The sequence below is a fragment of the Seriola aureovittata genome, chromosome 19 (assembly GCF_021018895.1).
Source record: "Seriola aureovittata isolate HTS-2021-v1 ecotype China chromosome 19, ASM2101889v1, whole genome shotgun sequence".
NCBI lineage: Eukaryota > Metazoa > Chordata > Actinopteri > Carangiformes > Carangidae > Seriola > Seriola aureovittata.
The window spans coordinates 21,904,723-21,924,597 of NC_079382.1; the positions used below are offsets into that span (position 1 = coordinate 21,904,723).

Consider the following 19,875-nt stretch of genomic DNA (forward strand, 5'->3'; position numbering starts at 1 on the left):
GACAGACGGAGATGTGGAATGGGAAAGAAAAAGGGACTCAACTGGGAGAAATTAAATAGCAATGCCAGGCAACGGTATTTGGACCAATAACAATGAATAAACAAAGATCCATATGACTTGGCAGCCCAAGACTGGATTACCGACCCTGATGGACATTGTGAATTATCTTGTTCTTGGACTGAATGCATAGACTTTGCGTGAGTTTAGAAGTTTTAAATCCTTAGAAGTTTGTGACTAGTTTTGCTGTGGTTGCATGCAACATCTGTTAATTCACAAGCTATCATTCAGCTATGTGATTATTTTATTGAGTCACAGACGGTGGATTTCAGCAGTCGCATAATTAAATTAATAGACCTCATTAAAACACAGGTTTTTCTCGTTGCACTTGGCAGATATGTTTAATATTTGGTTGTCAGTGTTGGGTAGAAATGGGCAGAGACATGATTTTACAGAGTGTGTCCTTTAGATTTGTTTGCAGAAAAGCAGCAGGATGTCAGTTACCCCAAATTCAACAAGGCACAATGTCAACTTCACATTCCCTCTACGGCGTCCTATCAGACGACTTTTTACATAGCAACAGAGAACATGCAGTGTTGATTAAATATGTATCTGGCACATTGAACTCAACTCAACTGAATTCAACTGGAGAATGAGACTCCTGAAACTGATGTGACGCGATCCACTGGAGAGAGGAGGTATCACTCTGCTGGAGTCGCTGCTACAACAGAAACACTCTCTCCACTCATAGTTGTACAGTGGTGTCACTGAGTGGAGGCTCTTCCCTCACAAACAATCTTTGCTTAAGTACAGGAAGCAGCTGCAGAGAGCACTTTAACCAACAACAACAACAACAACAACAACAACAACAACAACAACAACAACAACAACAACAACAGGAAAAGACATGTTTAACGTAGAATTTAGAGATACTAAGTCATAGATTCAGGTAGTGAAGTCATTCACCTAAATGAATAGAGAGAATGATAAAAACCTGTTTTGTATGTCTATGGTGTGTTTGTGAATTATACACGACTGATTGAAGCATGTGAGTTTGATAGTAACTCTACAGAGGCTTCCAGGTTTAGTTTTATTAAAGTGACTTTGATCAACCAGTCTCATTTTCCTTCCTGGTCCGACTGCTAATGAGAGCGGTACACTTTGAGGATAGACGGCGGCTTTGATCCTCAGCTAATTTGTCCATCTTTTTCTTTCCCTTTTCCCTTTAATTTGATCGTTCGTCAAATCTGTCACACGGGCGGCGGTAGACGGGGACGGGCTCACCGCACAGAGAGCGGGTCGCCTCACTGAGAACACGTCTGTCATCAAGCCATTTGTTCAGGAGGGTAACCGACTGTGACCGTGCAGCTACAAACATGGGATTTGAAAACCACAAATTTGTAATGGTCAGTGGGTTTTGCAAAATAGTCCTCTATTAAACACTTACCTAAGTGTGTCAAGAAGCATAGAAAGTATTTCGGTGCATTTTCTTTTTTTACTTTTTAAGCTTTGCTGAATTAACACAGGATCAAGATTCAACCATAATAATGAACCCACAGAGAATTATAACCAACTCTGCCACTTTATGGAGCTTTTTAGCCTCTTTTAGCTCATGTTGTGGTACATTCACTGCATGCTTCAGTCTAGCGTTTAAAGCAATTAATCGACTAATTGATTAATTAAGTGATTGTTTAAGTCGTTTATCAAGAAATATGTAATGTATTCTCTAGTTTTGGGACTGTTGGTCGGACAAAACAACATTTAACTACTATCATACAGCTGTGTGTAAGATTTAGTGCATTCTAGTGGTGTGGGAGAACCTACGGTGGCCTTCAGGTAACATAAAAACATGAAAAGCACTGTAGAGCCAGTGTGGGCTCATTCTAAGCTAACGAAAATACAATTCTTAGATTCAGATGGTTATATACTAATGAAAAAATAATTATGAATATCATATCCCCCTTAATCCTACATCTGTCCTTTCAAAACCGCACTTTGGGCTTTTCCTCATTTTCTGACATTTTATAGACTAAACAATTAATGAAAAAAAAAATCTACACATTGATCAATAATAATTATAATTTAATTGTTAGTTGCCACCTGGGTGCAGTCACTGTTACATTTAGCAGCTAAAGAGCGAGATACGTCCCTCAGGTGCTGGTGGAGACCAGAAACAGAGCTAAAGGGAGAGTGAATATTGGACTAAGTTTCTTCAGGGGGACATAAACACCACTCAATATAAATGATCATGTTGCAAAAAAAGGTAATAATAATGTATGTCAGTGGTGGAGTTTTTCAGATCGCTCCCCAGTGACGCAGAACTTTTCAGTGTGAAATATATATTTTTTGAAATAACATTGACTGAGAGAAAAATTGGAACTGGACTTCAATGTTTTACATTAAAGTAACACTATAAATATGGCAATCCAAAAGTGCAGCATCTACAGATGTTGCTTTACAATTTGGCTAAATGGCTACACATGTTGTATAATTAATCTTACTGAGCTGAGACCAAACACACATTGATGTCTTTAATTCTCCTTCACTAAAGTTGAGAAAGTCAGACACATCGGTGGATTTAGGACTTAACTGATGGACATTCCCCATCGCTTATTAGTCACAGTTTTGGATTCCAGTGCAGGAGGCTTTGGCAATTCTACCTAAATTAATTTTGTTCTGGGCTGAATTCCTGCTCTTTTAATGTACTTGGCAATGATGCCGATTGGTCCAAATATTGGCTAAATTAAATTTACATTTTGTCCAGCAATGACAGCCAAAGTTTAGCCACTTTGCAAACTTAATATAGCTGACAAACCACAGCGTGTACACGTCTCTACAGAGAGCTCAGAATGATAGAAGTTCGTTCTTAACTGATTTGTAGGTCAAACAGATTGTAGCTCAACCTAAAATGCCAAAGCCATTAGGACTATGGCTGCGAAGTGCCAGTAGCCATTACTCAAATTGCCTGGGAACGCTATAGCTTGCATTCATGTGGGGCACAATCATTGGATAGAGAATGACATTAAATAATGATTCTGTCCATTAAAAATGCCAGTGAGGAGAGAGAAGAAAAGATTATATTCCTACCGCCTGACGTCTTGTCTGCAGAAACAAATTCATCACGTAACAAGAGAGCCGTGATGAGGAAACCATATATTTCCGACCTGTAGGTGCATTGTAATTGAGTTCAACCAGCACTGCTCTGCCACGTATTTATCTATTTATCTACAGAAATCCAGCGGACATGTGACACCACATATTAAGCAGAGGAGTAGAGTAATGGATGCAGTGGGTTATTCTAACGAACGCTGAGACAGACGAGCTCTGTGGGAGGAAGATGACAGATAGAGACAAAGACAACGGGCAACTGGAGAGCCAAAGAATGCTAATTAATTAAGCCATCACCACAGATGCCACCAGAGCTTCCACACAAAAGATGCAAAACACACCATCCTCCTTAAGTCCCTGAAAAATATGAACGTGAGAAGCGCGACGAGATAATAGCAAAGCAGTCTTTCTTTAGGTTTTACATGCTTCACTTTTCTGCTACATAGATTTTAAAGCCAATAATACACCTGCTGCGAGCTGACGAGAAACAACAGTCATCATTTCAAAGGGCATCTTGATTTGCGAGCCTCAACGATGAGTATAAGTATAAGCACAGTTCGTCTTCCATGTCCCGCTGCAGAGGTCACCACATCAAGTGAAATGCCACCGCTACAATAGAAAATGAGATACAGACACACACTCCAGGTGTGAAGTCAGTTTTGCAATGATTAAAAACGCACAGAATGAGAGGGTGATGTGCTTCTCTGTGGTTTTTCTATCCATCTGCATTTGCCCCGTGACGGGCAGATGACATTACCAGTTACCTCATTTCCCCAATGATGTCCGACAGGCAGAAAGCAAGTGTGGAGAATGAATGAACCACAACGGTTTTCCTAACGTTTGCTTTGGTCCTGAATATAGGCTGGATATACAGTTCTGTTTACACTACATCAAAGGCAAAGGCGTGTTATGTGGCATGTGTTAACCAATGTGCAGTCGTGCATACAGTCCGTGCTGTAGTAAAGTCTGGGCTGTCCAACCTTTGCAGGCTCTTGTCACATTGATCTTTGCAACTATGTGGCTGCAGAAGATGATGGTTACAGGTTTGGGTTTGATGGTCTACATGTAGCCCACATGTCACACACCCTCCACCTCCTCCTGCAACCCCGCCTCCTAGAGGTTATGGTCATGAACGACTAAACTGTTTTCCACTGTAATCGCCGGCTGTATTGCGTCTAAAGGCAACTGTTTTTTTAAAATCAGAATCAGGTTTATTGCCAAGTGGGTTTTCAACCTACAAGGAATTGGCCTTTTTTATTATTTGGTGCACATCAATAGACAGAAAGAAGATAAGAAACAAAAAAGAAAAAGAAACAAGCAAGTACTGCAGGTCAGACATCTTAGATACAAATAGAAACATTTAACAATAAGATAAAATATATTAAACAAAATGTGAAGAAATGAAGCCCTGTATTTATTAATGGCTGCAGAGTTGGCAGGAGACGGTTTGGGTGGATGGTGGACACATAAAGCACATGACTGTCGGACGAGAGACTGGAGGTTTCTAATCTAGTGTCTTCCGTGTTTTACCTAAGACTTTGGTTACGGTCAGGGAACGATGGTGGTTTTGGTTCACTGTAAATAAACACCTTATGTCTAAACTCACTGTGAACTTTGTATTAAACCAGACCAGGATCTATCTCTCACCTTAACCAAGTGCTGTGAGAGTCCAAAGAGACCCATTAAACAGTTTAATAATGCTGAAGCCACTACAAGTAAATCTGTGACTTAACAACATATCCTCATTATGTTATTAGAAAATGTAATCAAGTCGGAATTAAGTTTCCTCCAAAACCCATTTGCAGTCGTCGTTTAGTTGCATAGAAACATAATTTTTAGGCAACACGGATGCATTGTTATATCTGCTCACTGCTTCTTCTACTGGAGGCCACAGTATATTAGATATTTGAGGCCGAGACAAACAGAAACATGTAAGTTATAAAAATCTGATGATGAAATATGGCTTAAGTACTTTAAATTAGTTTTTTTTAAGGCAGTATGAAAAGCCTATGTGCTGGGCAGGACATTTTATCATCAGTGCCTTATGGTATCACTGAGCAGAGAGAACCTCCTCACATGGTATCTTTCTGAGCACCTGGACGAGGCTCTGACTGTTACCAGAAAATGGTTTTATTCTTCCTGCATCAGGACAAACGATCACTTCTCACTTTACTGCTGACTCAACTCGACATGCCAGCGCCCTCCCCACCATCCGGCCATGAGCTTCATACAAAAGCTGTACAGCCGAAAGAAAACGGTTACACTGTGGTCATCATTTGTTTTCCTGCAAAAGGTGTGTTATTGGTTTTCTTTCCCCCTGAGGAACGGAGCAGAGGTGATGAGCAAGGATAAAAAGAAGCAGACGTACTGACAAAGCTCTTTGTGGCAACTCGAGCCAAGAGAGGGGCTGTTTGTAATTCTCATGGCAAGTCTGTGTGAACATTATAGAGCACTATTTCCTGAACCGGAACTGCACACAAGTTAAACGTTGGTAGTAAAAAGTACAATTTGCTTTGTGTATCAACTCAAAATATTTATTTTGCCTCACGTGGTTCTGGCCACTTTGAGTTGTTGAGTTCTTGGTAAGACGAGTAAGTAAAACTATTTCATTCAATTATCAAAATATTTTCTGTCGACCCACTGAGGGATTAATCGAATAGTTGCTGCAGCTCCATTCAAATTTTACAAGCTCAAAAGTATTTATTGATGTAGTTCTTTGACCAACAAGGTCTTCATCAGGCAGTAAAATTGCAGAGGTTATAGTGAGAGACATTTCCTGTTTTATCATTTATCAAAGACTCTCATCCCAAAATGTTCGTCTGTTCTCTCAGTCCCTTCACTTCAGTGTTCCTGCACCACAAACAGCAACGACTGAAAGTCTGTGGAAGATGTGGCTGATATGTCATAGTGTGACATCACACCTTATTCCCCTCGACTCTTATGTAATTATGGTCTTTAAAGACAGACTCACATTTTCAGCAAGTCCCACGACTAAAGGTTTTTGGATTTCTCTCAGATTTCTTTCTCTCTGCGCCGACTGATGCCGAAACCTTTACACCGTCACGAGAAGAGGAACAAATGAGCTTCAAGCCACATGAAGCCAGTTTCTTGGAAATGTCATCCATGTGCACACGAGCACATCTCTCGTGTCCTTAAGGCTTTCTCCTTCCAAACACTACTGCTACTCACAAAGACAAAAGCAGTTCCATTAAACTCAGATTTTGAGAATGAATTCAAGAAGAATGTGGGAGTAGGAATATATGAAACTCAGGAATCAGCCCCCATGCTGATATTTAAATATGAAATGGGATGCACTGAGCAAAAAATATTCCCCGAGCATCCACTGAGAGCTGCGGAGCCAAAGAGTGCAAATTGAGCTGGCACTGGACTTTAGAGGCATCAGCTGCGATGCTCATTTCCTCTGGCTTCGCCACCGTCACTGAACCCTGCACGTCTGAAGAGTAATTCATCACCCCAAAGCCAAATTTAATATCCCAGAGCCAAACTTAATATCATTAAGGGCAATCATCCCAGACGCTGGCTGGCTCTGAAACCCACTGGATCATTCTAATGAGACAATAACAAACACAAGTTTCATGGGATCTCACGCCAAATGAAGCTCAAGTGGAAAGTTATCCACAGAGGCCACGTCAGACAGAACCTCCACACGGACAGTGTGGGGTTATTTGTTCATTATTTCTTCAATTAAGCAGATGTTTAATTTATGATATCATTATAAAATAAGCACTGACGCAGATCCAAGTTCCCAGAGCTCAAACTGTAATCTCTGAACAGCAGTGATTGAGATAAGAGGTAGAGCTGAAACGATCTGCAGATTAATTGATAATTAATTGGTAAGTATTCTGATCATAAATAAAACTGATCCGGTCCCTTTTGTTCCATACTCCTTCACACAGTTGATTCCAAATCAGTCAGTTCTTTTTGTCAGTTTAAAACCTACATAGTTAATTTGAGTTAATGCCAAGTTTACATCAAATTATGCTGTAAATATGTAATTTAACTGTATGTGTATATGTAAATTAAAAATTAATAATCTGTTTTGTGTTTTCTATGATCGATCCACCGAAAATCTTTTACAGTAAATTAGTGATAAAAGTGGAGATGAGACAGCTAACCATGTTGGGACAGGGACAACTGAAGGTGTGTAGTCATCAGATCAGAGAGGCATTTCTTCTGCCCAGAGGTTTAGTGCTCTTGCTGGGTTTCATGGTGGCTTCGTCCTGAGGGGCTGAGGCCGTTTGGTGTGTGCCACTGACTGTCACGCCCTCTGACAGAACAACACGGCGCCCAGATGGCACAGCTGATCTGTATGCTGCGCCGCTGCTCCAAGGACAGAGGCAGCGGGCTGAAGCATCTCTGAGGATGCATGTCAGACAGGAAACACTGGCCTCCTCCACCGCCCGGCTCCTGACAGGATACTCATGAATACTACTCACTACTACCGACGCCCTTGAAACCGTGAACCCTAAACCACTCATTCTTCAGCTGATGCCTGCAACAGCGCTGAAACTCAACAGCCTAAAGTAATACTTGACTTCTGAGGCAGAGTGTGTTACATCATATAAACATTTACATAATATATATCGACCGCACTGCTTTACTTTGCTGGAGTCATTGTTCTACATAGAGACAAAACAATTACTTTATTAATCAGGCAAACACTGAGTCATTGTTGAAATCAATGGTTCACTAACGTCTACCAGACGGTCTCGTCATCTTCCTGTTTACATTTTCATTTAGACACAGAGGTTTATGTGTCCTTTTGTTTTTTGTGCTTTGGATTTCAAACTCACATATTGTCCATTTATCATCTTTGTTTTATTAAAATATATATATCTTTGACAAACATTAGTATCTTCTAGAGCTGCAATGATTAATCGTGACATAAAATTAATTAATCAATCTTTTTTGTGTCATTTTTCTGGTTGTAACTTCTCAAATGTCAGGATTTGATGCATTTCTTTGTTGTGTTCCCTGTATGTAGAGGACTGAATATATTTGGGACTGTTGGGTTGTGGGTAATTTTATCATTTTTCTGACATTTTTTGGGCAAAATGATTCATTGAGAAAATAACGGGCAGATTAATCGATATGACTTTTTAGTTACAGTCCTACAAACGTCCCAATTAAAGTGTTGACTGTTGAATAACTGGAATGAGAAGTAATTGTTATATACACATTCTTTCTTTTCGTTCTTTCCATGCCTCAAAATGTTTATTGTGTACGTACAACCTAATCCTGTTTATCCCGAGTTTCTAGGTGAGGTCTTTGTTTATTTTAAATTCATATATATCTGAGAATATGTAGGTCTAATCATTATGTACTTATATATGTATGTGGATGTCTTTCTAATAGTTTTAATTATTAATGTGCAAAGACATAAATACAATAAGAAAAATACACATCATGTGTATTTTGATCCTCTTCAGTATTACTCTACGTGAGACAGTCCTCCATATGTGGCATCATGACGTGATGAATTCAGGTTCCTACATTAGCTCGTTGTCTTCACCGTGTGCTTCCAGACGAACGGCCACAGGGCCTGAGGAGGTCTCTCCCTCTATGATGTGAATGATAAGAAGGAAATTATGTTGATGGTGTGTGAGCATGACACGACGCCCTTCAGCCATCATCGCCTGTCCTCTGAACCTCTGGAGGATATACGGAGGCCTGAGTCAGCGAAGAGTCGTCAGACAGATGGGAACGATCTGCTCTGTTAAGCACCAGCTGGAAAAGGCCTGTCTGCTGTTCACTGGTGTGACAGGTGGTCGGCCGATGACCTGAGCTTTACATTTTTTAACTACGAGTTGGGAGTTAAATACTAACAACGGAGACAGCTCCTGGTCTGGAACAAAATCAGGATTGTTTTATCATTATTGATTAATCTGACAATCATCTGCTCTGAATACGACCATCACAAGGTGACCTCATCAAACGTCTTACTTATTCCAAACAAAAGTCCAAATATGATCAATTTACTATAACACAAGAAACAAAAGCAGCTCGTTCTCACATCGGAGAACAATGAACCATCAGATGTTTGGTATTCTTGCTTGAAAAATTAACAAAATTGATTTTGTTTTGATCAACTAATCTATTAATTACAAATAATCTTTGCAGTTATATATTGTTCAGGATATTCTAACAAACTGTAAAGACATGATTATTTATTCCCTCTTAGATATAAAATCTGCTTTCTTAGAGTAGTTAGCATGACAGCATGCGTACTTCAGGGAATTCACCATAACATTGGTGGATGTAATGTACTGTATTACTGTAGCAAAGCACCAAAAACAAAGAAATGAAAAGAGAAAATGCAAACTAAATTGCCCTTTAATGTATTTTTTAACTCTAAGAGATACAGGAACACTTTGGTGATAAAAAAGAATTGAAGGTAAAACAAAGAAATGACAGATTTCTGTTTTCTGGTAGAACTGTTGCAGTGCTTCCTTAAGGTCACTCCAATGTTAAAAAGAGATGTGTTAGCAGCACAGGGTGTAGATCTAAACAATCACAAGTGCAACATGCTGACCTTCAGCCTCAGCCCCCCCCCCCTGGTGTATTCTCTTTGGATCAGAGAGGTTATAAGGCAATATCTCAAGCTAGAGGATAAGATGCTCTCGTCAAGGGGCTGCTCTGAACTTCTATGTCATTTGGCAGCTATTCTTGACATTTGTAGAGAGAGATGGAGGCAGAGAATGTAATATTTACGTTTCTCCTCTCTGGCAGTCGTCGGGGGTGACTACCTCTTATTCTTTTGTTCTGTTTGTATTTGTATTTTTTTACACTGAAAATACTTTTAAATAGATTTTGATCAAAAAACAAAAACATGATGTGTTAAAATAAAAACTCAAAGGCTTCGGCAGGTTTGGTAAATAGACATGTTATCTACAAGCTGTAACAAACACCTGTGATTGGTTACACACTTTACCTGAGGATTTGTATTCCATCAGTTGCTGTAAGTGTCCAAACCTCTTCGAAGTTTCACTTTAGCAAATAACACTAAACTACATGGTCTCGGTTAGAAAGAGGCAGGAAAACAAGGCAGGGGTATTTTCACAGAAATATCCTCAATCTGCTGCCAGAGAAGTCTGTGACTCTTTATCCTGTGGGGGGGGGGGGGGGGCAAACCCCCTGCAGTGATGGGTGTACAAGAGGCCAGAGAGTCGAAGCATATGATTCTGTGTTCAGCAGGAGGGAAGGGTTAACCGAGTCTCAACACCCACACAAATCACTGACTGGCAGACACTAAAAATATACAGCGCAGCACCTGCCTGATGGAGCTGACGTTGGTGCAGGCAGACTGACACAAATCAAACACTCAGAGTTTACTTTAGGTGAAACTGAAGATGTAAGTCAGGCACTGATCTCCAGATTTAATCTTTATAAGAACCAATATTTAACCGTTCAGATAAAAATGGCGGTTAATGTGTTTGCTTTCACCTCAGAGTAGCAGGAAGTCGGTGCAGAGCTGAAGGATTCATAGATTTTATATCTAAATGCTTGAATTCCAAATGTCAGGAGCTGTGACTTAAATTATACCTCACATTATGAACACTGTCTGTTGAGGTGAGACCTTCTCCAGATAAACTGTCTACAGAAGCAATCATTTTCTGACAGGTAATGCTAGCTAGTGGCTAGGTGAGTAGCTGCAGACAACAGCCGGCAGGAAGTGAATCTGTAAAGATTCAGGTGATAAACCTCTGTAGGTTCATCACTGTTGTGATCTACCTACAAGAAATTAAATTATAGCCGATTCAAATAAGAAGATGTTTTAGGGCTTAATAGTTAATATATCTCTGTAACCCACACCCCCACCGTCTCGGGTTAAAATATTTTGTTACGCATCACCTCCGGCCTCTGTAAATACCGACCTCTGACAAACCTAACAGTCTGCCAGCGACGGCGGGGATTCAACAGTTGCGCTCATCATGATTCACTCTGTGTAACAGCATGAGCTAAGTGCATAAATTGTTAATGGAAATATAGATGTAGGCTCTTCTACAGCTTTTACATAATGGGAGGGCGCAGAGCCTCACAGATGTCACGCTGATGTCTGTCTGCGTGCTCCGAAATGTCAAACCACCGCATTAACGACGGTCTTCGTTTAACACGCTGGTTAATTTAAGTTTCCAATTACAGGCCTCCTGAATGCACAGAGGAAGACGTCGGTGCTCCACTTGTATGTGACAGGGGAGGACTGACACCTCAGATACAGATTAGCGCCGGTTTGCCGGAGACGACGGCTCCGCGGCGGCACGAGGCTGTTGTGTTTTGTCGATATCTCCAGTGAAGGGTGAGTTCAGCTTTTTCTTTCTTTAACTCTAAAAATGCAGTGTTGATAAAAAATTCTTGCTTTGGCATCGCCCCGAGTCGAGAGGGTCTCTCGAGGAGAAGGAGAAAAACCAGGCGCAAGTGAGCATGACCGACCCTGCTGAGTGGGAGGGAAGCTCAGCGGGAGGGGTGAAGGGTGGAAATCATCTGCATCCTTTCCCTTTTTTCTTTTTTTTTTTTCATATTTCCACTTCGAGGGCCCCCGCGGCTCGACACTTCACAGGGAGCAGGCCGGACGAATGCAGCTCTCGCCCGGCCTGTGACTCAGGCGGTGACCGAGGTCTGCCCAGAGACGTTTGAATGCACGGCAGGCAGGAAGCTGGTGGGACGCAGTATTGATTATGGCGGTTCAGCAGCGACCGTGGCACCGAGTCAATAGAGAAAAAATGTCGCGCACCTGAAGCCTCGAACAAAGGCCGACACACAAAGAGCAAAATGTTCAATAAAGTAAGAGTATGAGACAGAGAGCGAGAATCTGCGGAGGAAGAAATAAACAAAGAGATTCATGATCTCAGCGTGGTTTGAATATATAAAACTCCTCTTTATATCAAGTGTATACAAGACACAACTGCAGCTCGACATGAGGCAGTGGAGGGAAAAGAGAAACAGCAAAGCATCGATGCTGTCACCGAGCAAAAAGAGAAAGAAGAAACAAGAAGAAGAAGAAGAAGAAGGATGGGGAACGCAGGAGCAGGTGTGCTGAAGAGGCGGGGGTGTTTACCTGGAAGGCCTGCCAGAGCTGATCGGCCAGAGCGCTGATCTGAGCGAGGATGTGACGAATGAGAAAGGACTTTGACATGCTGCTGCTTCCCAGTGTGATCAGGTACTCCATCAGCTTCTCTGCAGCCTGGAGCTGAGGGTTGCAAAAACAAGATTTTTACTGACGTCGTTTCCTTAAAGCTTTTTTGTTGTTGTTTTAACTGAATACCATTAAGAATATAAAATCTGAAGATCGACTGATTCCAATTCTACCATCCATGAACTGGCTACTATAAATATGTGTTGACACTTTCTACTGACAAAGCTTTGTCTTTATTTAAAATCTGAATTCGTGGCTATTCTAAATGCCCTGATTAAACTTGATTCTTTAAGACTAACTGCATTCTTTTCTCCGGATCAAAAAATCAATTGAGTTTTATTATTAGTAAAATATTTGGAGCACCAATTTAGAAAAGTCACATGTTACAGGTTCCTGAGTGTCCTGGTTCGATGAAAAATTATCTTTTAATTTCACAGCATTTTCATCGGCACTTGACTATGCAGCTGTAATTTACACTCACGCTGCTGCCCACACTCCCGAGCCCCTTGATGCTGTGTATCACGGCTCTTAGATATATCACAGGTGACAGTTTAGAGGCCATCATTGTGTCCTCTATGAGAAAGCGGACATCACTTACCACGCAAAGGGGAACAACACTTGTCTTCTTTTAATTTAAAAAGCCATCCTAAATAAGCTACCACTTTATTTCTCATCACTTTTTAAGACTCAGCGATACGGTACTTGCTGACAGGAACGTATCACCCTGGACGTCCTGTTTATGAATACAAATCTGGGAATAACTTCCCCTCACCTATTACTGTATGTTCCTCAAGGTGGAGTACGCTTCAGGACTCTGGCAAATGTTTATCCCGAGAGGAGATTAAATATCTGCTTTATCTGCTGCTGTTATTCCTAATCCGTCTGTTTTATCACTGTGTACTGAATTTATATTACTGTCTTTGTTTCCTTCTTTATTCCTGTAACTCATTTGTCTTGTGTCTGCACTTTATTTCATGTTTACACTTTGCTTTCTGTTATATGGCTTGTTTTGTTTTTCTATTTGTAGCCATTGTGAATCAATTGGCATTTCCTGAATAAGTAATAAAGAAAGAAAGAAATCATTTGTCTTGGCTGCCACAGGCCTTTTAAATAACTGGAGGTGATTACCAGATAGTGCTTTCACCTTGTGAGTGTGTCTGTGTGCGATCATGGAGACACCTTGTGTAGCGAGAACTACCACAGAGGTGGTTGTCAGAACTGTACAGGTGTGTAGTTGGAATCAAAATGGAGATTGTTGTGGTCCAATCCATGAAAACTGAGTACTGCTGTAATAACGTAGTTATAACTACTCAAGGGTTTGAATGTCAGCATGTTGAAGGGCGACGCGGCTTGTTCGGTCCCATCACAAGATGTCCATTTATTATCGTCATTTATTGTCTGATGAAGGTGTATTGCCGCTTTTATTTTTCAGATTAATGGAATTCACCTTAACGATTATTGACTATTTGTTTGCATTCAATAAATGGATTTGTGACAGACGTGTAACCGTAATTACTAATTCAGCCTGACCTGGGCATAACAGTTACTCCAACCTCAAAACAGGGTTAGGGTCTTCACCTTAACATTTAACGATTTACATTATGGAAACTTGCTCTTTGTCCCCATAAGGAAGACAAGTCCCTATAAGGTCCCCACAACGTGAGTAACACCTGGACCTCTCACACACACTCTGCTCCCCCCGAGCCCCACACTCAGAGGAGACGAGGAAATAATGTCTAAAGCTCGTTATTAAGAAACTCTACAATTATTTCTGCAGCTGTTATAATAACACACACGTCTCGCACAGGGAATATCTCATTTCATTCAGAATGTAGCTTCGAGATGAAAAACTTTCTAGACGTTGAGACAATACGAAAAAGAAGTAGCAAAATATGTTTAGCCTTCAAAACCACTCACACTTTGATTAATATTAGCAATCTCAATATTTGGCACAAAATTATTGTAGCAAAACCACCCAGTGTTATAAATCTGAGTCGAGGCTGAGTTGACAACGTTGGTAAAAGTCCAACACCCGTGGAGAAGGCGCTCAATTTGCATACTCACAAGAACACAAGGACAACTTTCAGTCCAGTTATACAAGAACCAGACAGCTCACATCAACAGCCCCGGAACTGCATATTCCCAAAGCACCTACCAACGAGATTAGTCCGCTTCCAGACCTCTGAATCACTGCCCACATCCACAGATTTGTTCACTGATTCAAACAGGTCTGGTAGAGTATTTTTAGGATAGATTCGGGCAAGGAACAGCAACAGTGAGCACGGCCATAAAAAAAAGAAAAAGCATTGGTTTCTTGCAGGAAGAGCAACTCTTGAATAGTATTTCTTCAACATTAAAGGTCCAATATCGTAGAAAGTGAGATCTCAATGTCTTTTTTTGATTATAACGCAGGTCTACGTTCTATATCAATACTAAATGCACACAGACCAGACTCAGAACCTGAGCCTTAAAAAGAGCCGTAGGTCTTGTGTAACTTTGTGATGTCACAACAAAGCAGTCACCGCCGGTCAGGGAATATGGGACCTTTAACAGATAGATAGACAGATACGCCACTCATTACTGATTGTTTAGGGCAAAACAAATAAAAACAACTTCTCTCCAAAAGAGAAATCGGATAACATGAACGCAATATCAAAGCAATTCTATCTGATTATCATGTTACCACAAGACCCCCCCCCTTCAAGAAACATGATCACAAGTTTTCTCCACGTCCACAAAGCAGATGGGAAAACTCTGAAATCAACAAAACTCAAAACATGGGTTTCTATAAGTTGTACTTAAGAGTTTTAAAGTCACTTTTCATACCTCACAGAGTGCAATTTAATATCCACTTCACAGTCATACCCCCCACAGTATGAATGAAAACCAGCAGGGATAATAAGGCTGAACGTTATTTACCACGTCCATGAACATCACATTTTTGTCAGTACTTCCCATCAATATGTAACAACACTCCCTAATTATATAATTTCCAACATCCTGAGTCTGAATAAGCAGCAGGGGAGATTAAACAATTAAAATAAATAACTAATTTAAGACTAACGTATCGATTTGTCAGGGGTCTGAAACAAGAGCACTGGAGATTTTCCAGCCACTTTCTGCCAAAATCACAAACAAAAACATTTTACAATCAACGTTACTCCCCAAAACAGGCCAGAAATAATATTTGACATTTGTATATTTTGAAACAAAGTACGTAGAACCCCTGCAGCAAACAGACATTTAGTAAATGTTAATTCACACAATTGTTGACAAGAAGAACAACAGAGACCTTTTTAGTTGCTACACCCTGATGCCAAACACATGAGGCACACAGTTAGCTGCTGCTACAGGTTTTCATTTCGTCTGCCCCTGGAGGGGTGGGGGGTGGGGGGTGGGGGGGGGGGGGTGCTTAGCATGCATGCTCACACTCAGCAACAGCCTAATTCACAATCACTCCATTTTTCATATATTTAACTTGGAGCAGGCAAATGCATCAACACTGTCCTCTGTTGTTGTGCCAGTAGGCAGATCCGCAGCAGCGGCAGCGGCAGCTGGGGATAAATTGTTTGGCTCAAGGGCATCGTGGCCATTGAGTTCAACTAGTGACCTTGAACAACTTTGAAAAGCTTGAGTTTAAACTGCTCTTCAAACAGAGAGAGTGAGAGAGAGAGAGACAACAATAAAAGACAAACTTGAGATTCAATTTGCTTTGCCTCTGCTGCTGATCGCCCCTGAGTGCCGATTGATACGAGGACATCATGTGAAACTGTCTGGAATAATGATCCCATCAAGACATTAATTCATAATTTGAGACGACTGAGGGCGGCAGATTGTTATTCAGTTATCCTGAACAGATTTTCTCAGGCTGTAGACAGACGACGCTTTCCCTCTCTCCATATTACCACGTTTGACCTTTTTCGATTGCGCGGGCTTGATCAGACTGGTTTGGTTGTTTACCTGGACGCAGATACAACGGAAAGGGAAAAAGAAAACCGTTGAAGCGACGCTGTCTCTAAGGTGTTGGTTTTGATATTAGCGTTCTACCTGCTGATTCATCACCTGTTTTGTAAACATCTATCTGCAGGACCGTCCTCCAATCAATGCTTCCTCATTCCTTGACCTGTTGCGTGTGAACCTGGTGGCCGCAGCGTCACGCTCCACAAAATAAGACCAACAGATCTAGTTATCTGAGCCTCAGTTACACCTTTCTTCCAATGACGAGGCAATAATAAGAGATAAAGGAAAACAGGGCTGCAACTGACATTTATTTTCAATTAATTCTCTGATTATTTCTGTGATTTATTGATTTATTGAAGGCCGTGTGAAGTAATTCTTTTTTTTCATGATGAAAATCAATAATTTATTCAACAAAACATCTATTCAAACAGTGAATCTTTGAAGCTTGAAAACAAAATTAATTAATTAATTAATTGTGGGTATTGTTTTGGGCTGTGTCAACAAGCCAAAAATGAGACTGTCAGAAAACAGTGGAAAATGTCCATTAAAATGTCTTTGTTCTCTGATGATCAATCCAAAACCCAAAGATCTTACGTTTACACTGATGTGAAACAGAGAAGCAGAAAATTGTCAAATTCTTTAAGACAAAGAAGAAACCAAAGACTATTTGGTATTTTTCCTGGATTTACTGACTTCATGCACTAAAACAGTTGATAAATAATGTTCCATGAATTGTTGTATTTAGATATGATTATGTCTATATTAAGCTATCTAAATTTTGCATCCACATTTGCATTTCTAGATCATTTAGAAAACAAAATGAAAATAGCGAAATTTCTTCTTCTACACACTTTTATCAGCAACCTGTCAGGACACTGTCTCATAAAATCAGCATAAATACAGGTTAATGATAACGGCTCTGCTGTGTATTCGGCTGTATTGACATTTAAAATGAAGGGTCACAGCGGAAGTTTGAGACAACTAAAGGTCGTCCTCTTAACTTTTCTCCCACCCACCCACCCAGCCCGTCCCACCCTGAGAAGACTTTTGCCATCGTTTCGTAAAAGCTAAGTTTACACACTGGACCTCACAATCCTCCACCAGTCATCAAGACGAAGTTTTCTAATTGAGACTGTCCCGTACTTCGTTCGTGCAGCAGGTTGTTAGGACCAAAAGTTATGTTTTGTTGCTAGGCGACATCTAGTGGTCGTACTAATGATGACAGCATCAAAGGGAAAAGTGTTGGTGACAGAGTATAAAGAGAGACAAAGTCCACGTCAGGAGGAGGTGGCGGTGGACGGATGAATGTGACACAGGAGAGCGGTGAGTTCGATTCCCATGTGAAACCAGCAGTTTATGTTGTTTCTATTATCCATGACCGTTCGACAAATTTAACGACATTGTTGTTATTGTAACCATGACAACAACGTTGAGGAATATCTTATTTTAACCCAAAATCAAGATCTTTTCCTAACCTAACCAAGCCATGGCCGGTTTTATGGTGACCATGGCGACAGAGGAAGGTATGCCGCTTGCTGCATTTTCTTGTACTTAAATCTTGTACTTCTTCTGTGTGTGACTTGCCCTTTAAAAGCAACATGTGACTGAGAATGACCAAGGGCTGTCCGTATATAACCATCTCCAGCGCTGTAACCTGAAGCACGCTGAAGCAGAAAGTGACAAATATCCTCTCCTCACTAAGCGGGTAATGTCCAGATCTTCTCACAGCAACAAAAAAAAGGCCTAACAAAGCTTTATGTTTAAGAAAAAAACACTTCACATTATTCATGTTTACAGGCAAATCCTGTAGCCACACCACTGACAGGATGTTTTGTCTGAAAACTTAATAGAGCGATAAAAGGCGTACTTGAGAGCGTTCTGTTTGGGGCCGAACACATGAGGCGAGCTGGATCCAATATAGCAGAAGGTAATAAAAGTCTTTCCAGTAGACAAAAGGATGGCATGATAAAACGAGGGGGGTGTCAAACTATATGAGCCCAGTAACTGTTCTCCTCTCTGAAAGGTTATTACATGAAATATGTCTGAACACAGCAGAAGAGTGACATTTGAATGACGCCACTCGGGAGTCGGGATCTGCAATTTCATCGGCTGGGCTCTTCGTCTTGTCCAATCTCCGTCCTCCTAGACCGTAACAACTCCTCCAGGTGTGTCGGACGAGATGAGGCAGAAATAAGAGCTCTCTCTCCTCGTGGACGTGAGCAGCTCTGGAGGCAGGACCTGCAGCTGGGTAAATTGCAGCTGCTCGCGGCATTACTCCTCAAGAAGGAACAGGCTCCGGCGTGTAAGCTGACACTTCCAGAGGTCTCTCACTCTGCTGTTTTTATTGTTGGACTACAGAGCGGAGGTTTTTAGAAAAGGGCTGAAAATAATGGTGGATTCCCTGCAGTAACAAAATGTCTGGAAGAGCGAAACTAACAGAGCACATCCCTGTCTGTCGCTAACACTCAGCAAATGGTTTCCCATTATGCTACTTCCAACTGTAAGTGATGTTTGGATCCATTCGCTCATTTAAATCTTGTATGTAAATTAATTTTGGGACGAATTTGACACGAGAGTTGAAAAGAAAAAAAAAAAATCCCTAATAACGTTACAATGAACGGCAATGAAATTTTTGGGGCACCACTTCCCACTATGTGGAAGAGCTTTGATAAATTACTTGATTGATTGATATGATCTGTCTAATACCAGAAGTCGTGTCGTCTCCAGTCTCTACTTCAAAGTACCACAACAGGACAACGACCGAGTTTAAATAGAGAAACATTTTAACTACACTACTAACTAATACAGGATGAATGCAATGTCTAATAATCAGCAAGATGAAAATCATAAGTAAGTGTTTAGCCACTACTGTAGTTCGTCCTTGTGAAGGGAGTTACATTTGTTTTTTTTTTAATCATAGTTTAACTTCACAGACCAAACAGTAAAGTAACAGTAAATAATGGCACCTTATCTTTTCATATCATCAGATGCAGGGAAATCCACCTGCAATCCATTCACTGGTTCACAAGGACACTGTATCCCAGACAATCTTGTCCCACTACAAATATAAAATTGTTTTTGAACAGCGTGTTTAATGGATTAGTCTGGTGTCAGAATGTTTTAGCGTCATATCCCAGTGGTGGGGTTTTCCTTTGCGGGTACGCGTTGATCTTGTCAGGAGTCTTTCCAGTGTTATAATTACCCCTGCCCTTCATCTCTGACCTCCCCCTCCATGTCTGAACGGTCTCAAACAATCAGTTTGACTGGCAGAGCGATGGAGCGTTCGCTGAACCTCAGAAATACAAAGACTTCATTAACGCATATCCTCAAAGTCGATTGCAACGTCCTCATTGAGGAAGTTAGAAAGGATGAGAATTTTTATGGAAATTATGAGAAGGTTATCTACTGGACAAGGAAAATGATTAGTGTGGTGGAGAACATCAAACTCTGTGGTCAAAGTCAGAGCTTCGACTCGTACACAATGTTCTCCATGAGATCCATGTACACTGTACTGTATACAGACAGTGCACGGTGATATGTGCTTGGTTTGGCACATTTTAAATATAAAATTAGAGAGGCACAAACTTCCTGGAGAAAATGTGAAAAAGACTCTGATGTAAACACTGCAGAAAGGTTCAAACGTCTTAAAATATTAA

The 19,875-nt window shown here is 40.8% G+C and overlaps 1 protein-coding gene across 1 annotated transcript in view; it reads right to left on the minus strand.

The window, feature by feature from the left end:
- The window catches only part of mei4 (meiosis-specific, MEI4 homolog (S. cerevisiae)), a 42,575-nt gene that overhangs the window by 12,352 nt on the left and 10,348 nt on the right, over positions 1-19,875 (minus strand). Inside the window, exon 4 of the mRNA XM_056405767.1 lies at positions 12,182-12,313. Within this exon, the coding sequence (XP_056261742.1) occupies positions 12,182-12,313 (132 nt within the window). The remainder of the gene's footprint in view (positions 1-12,181; positions 12,314-19,875) is intronic.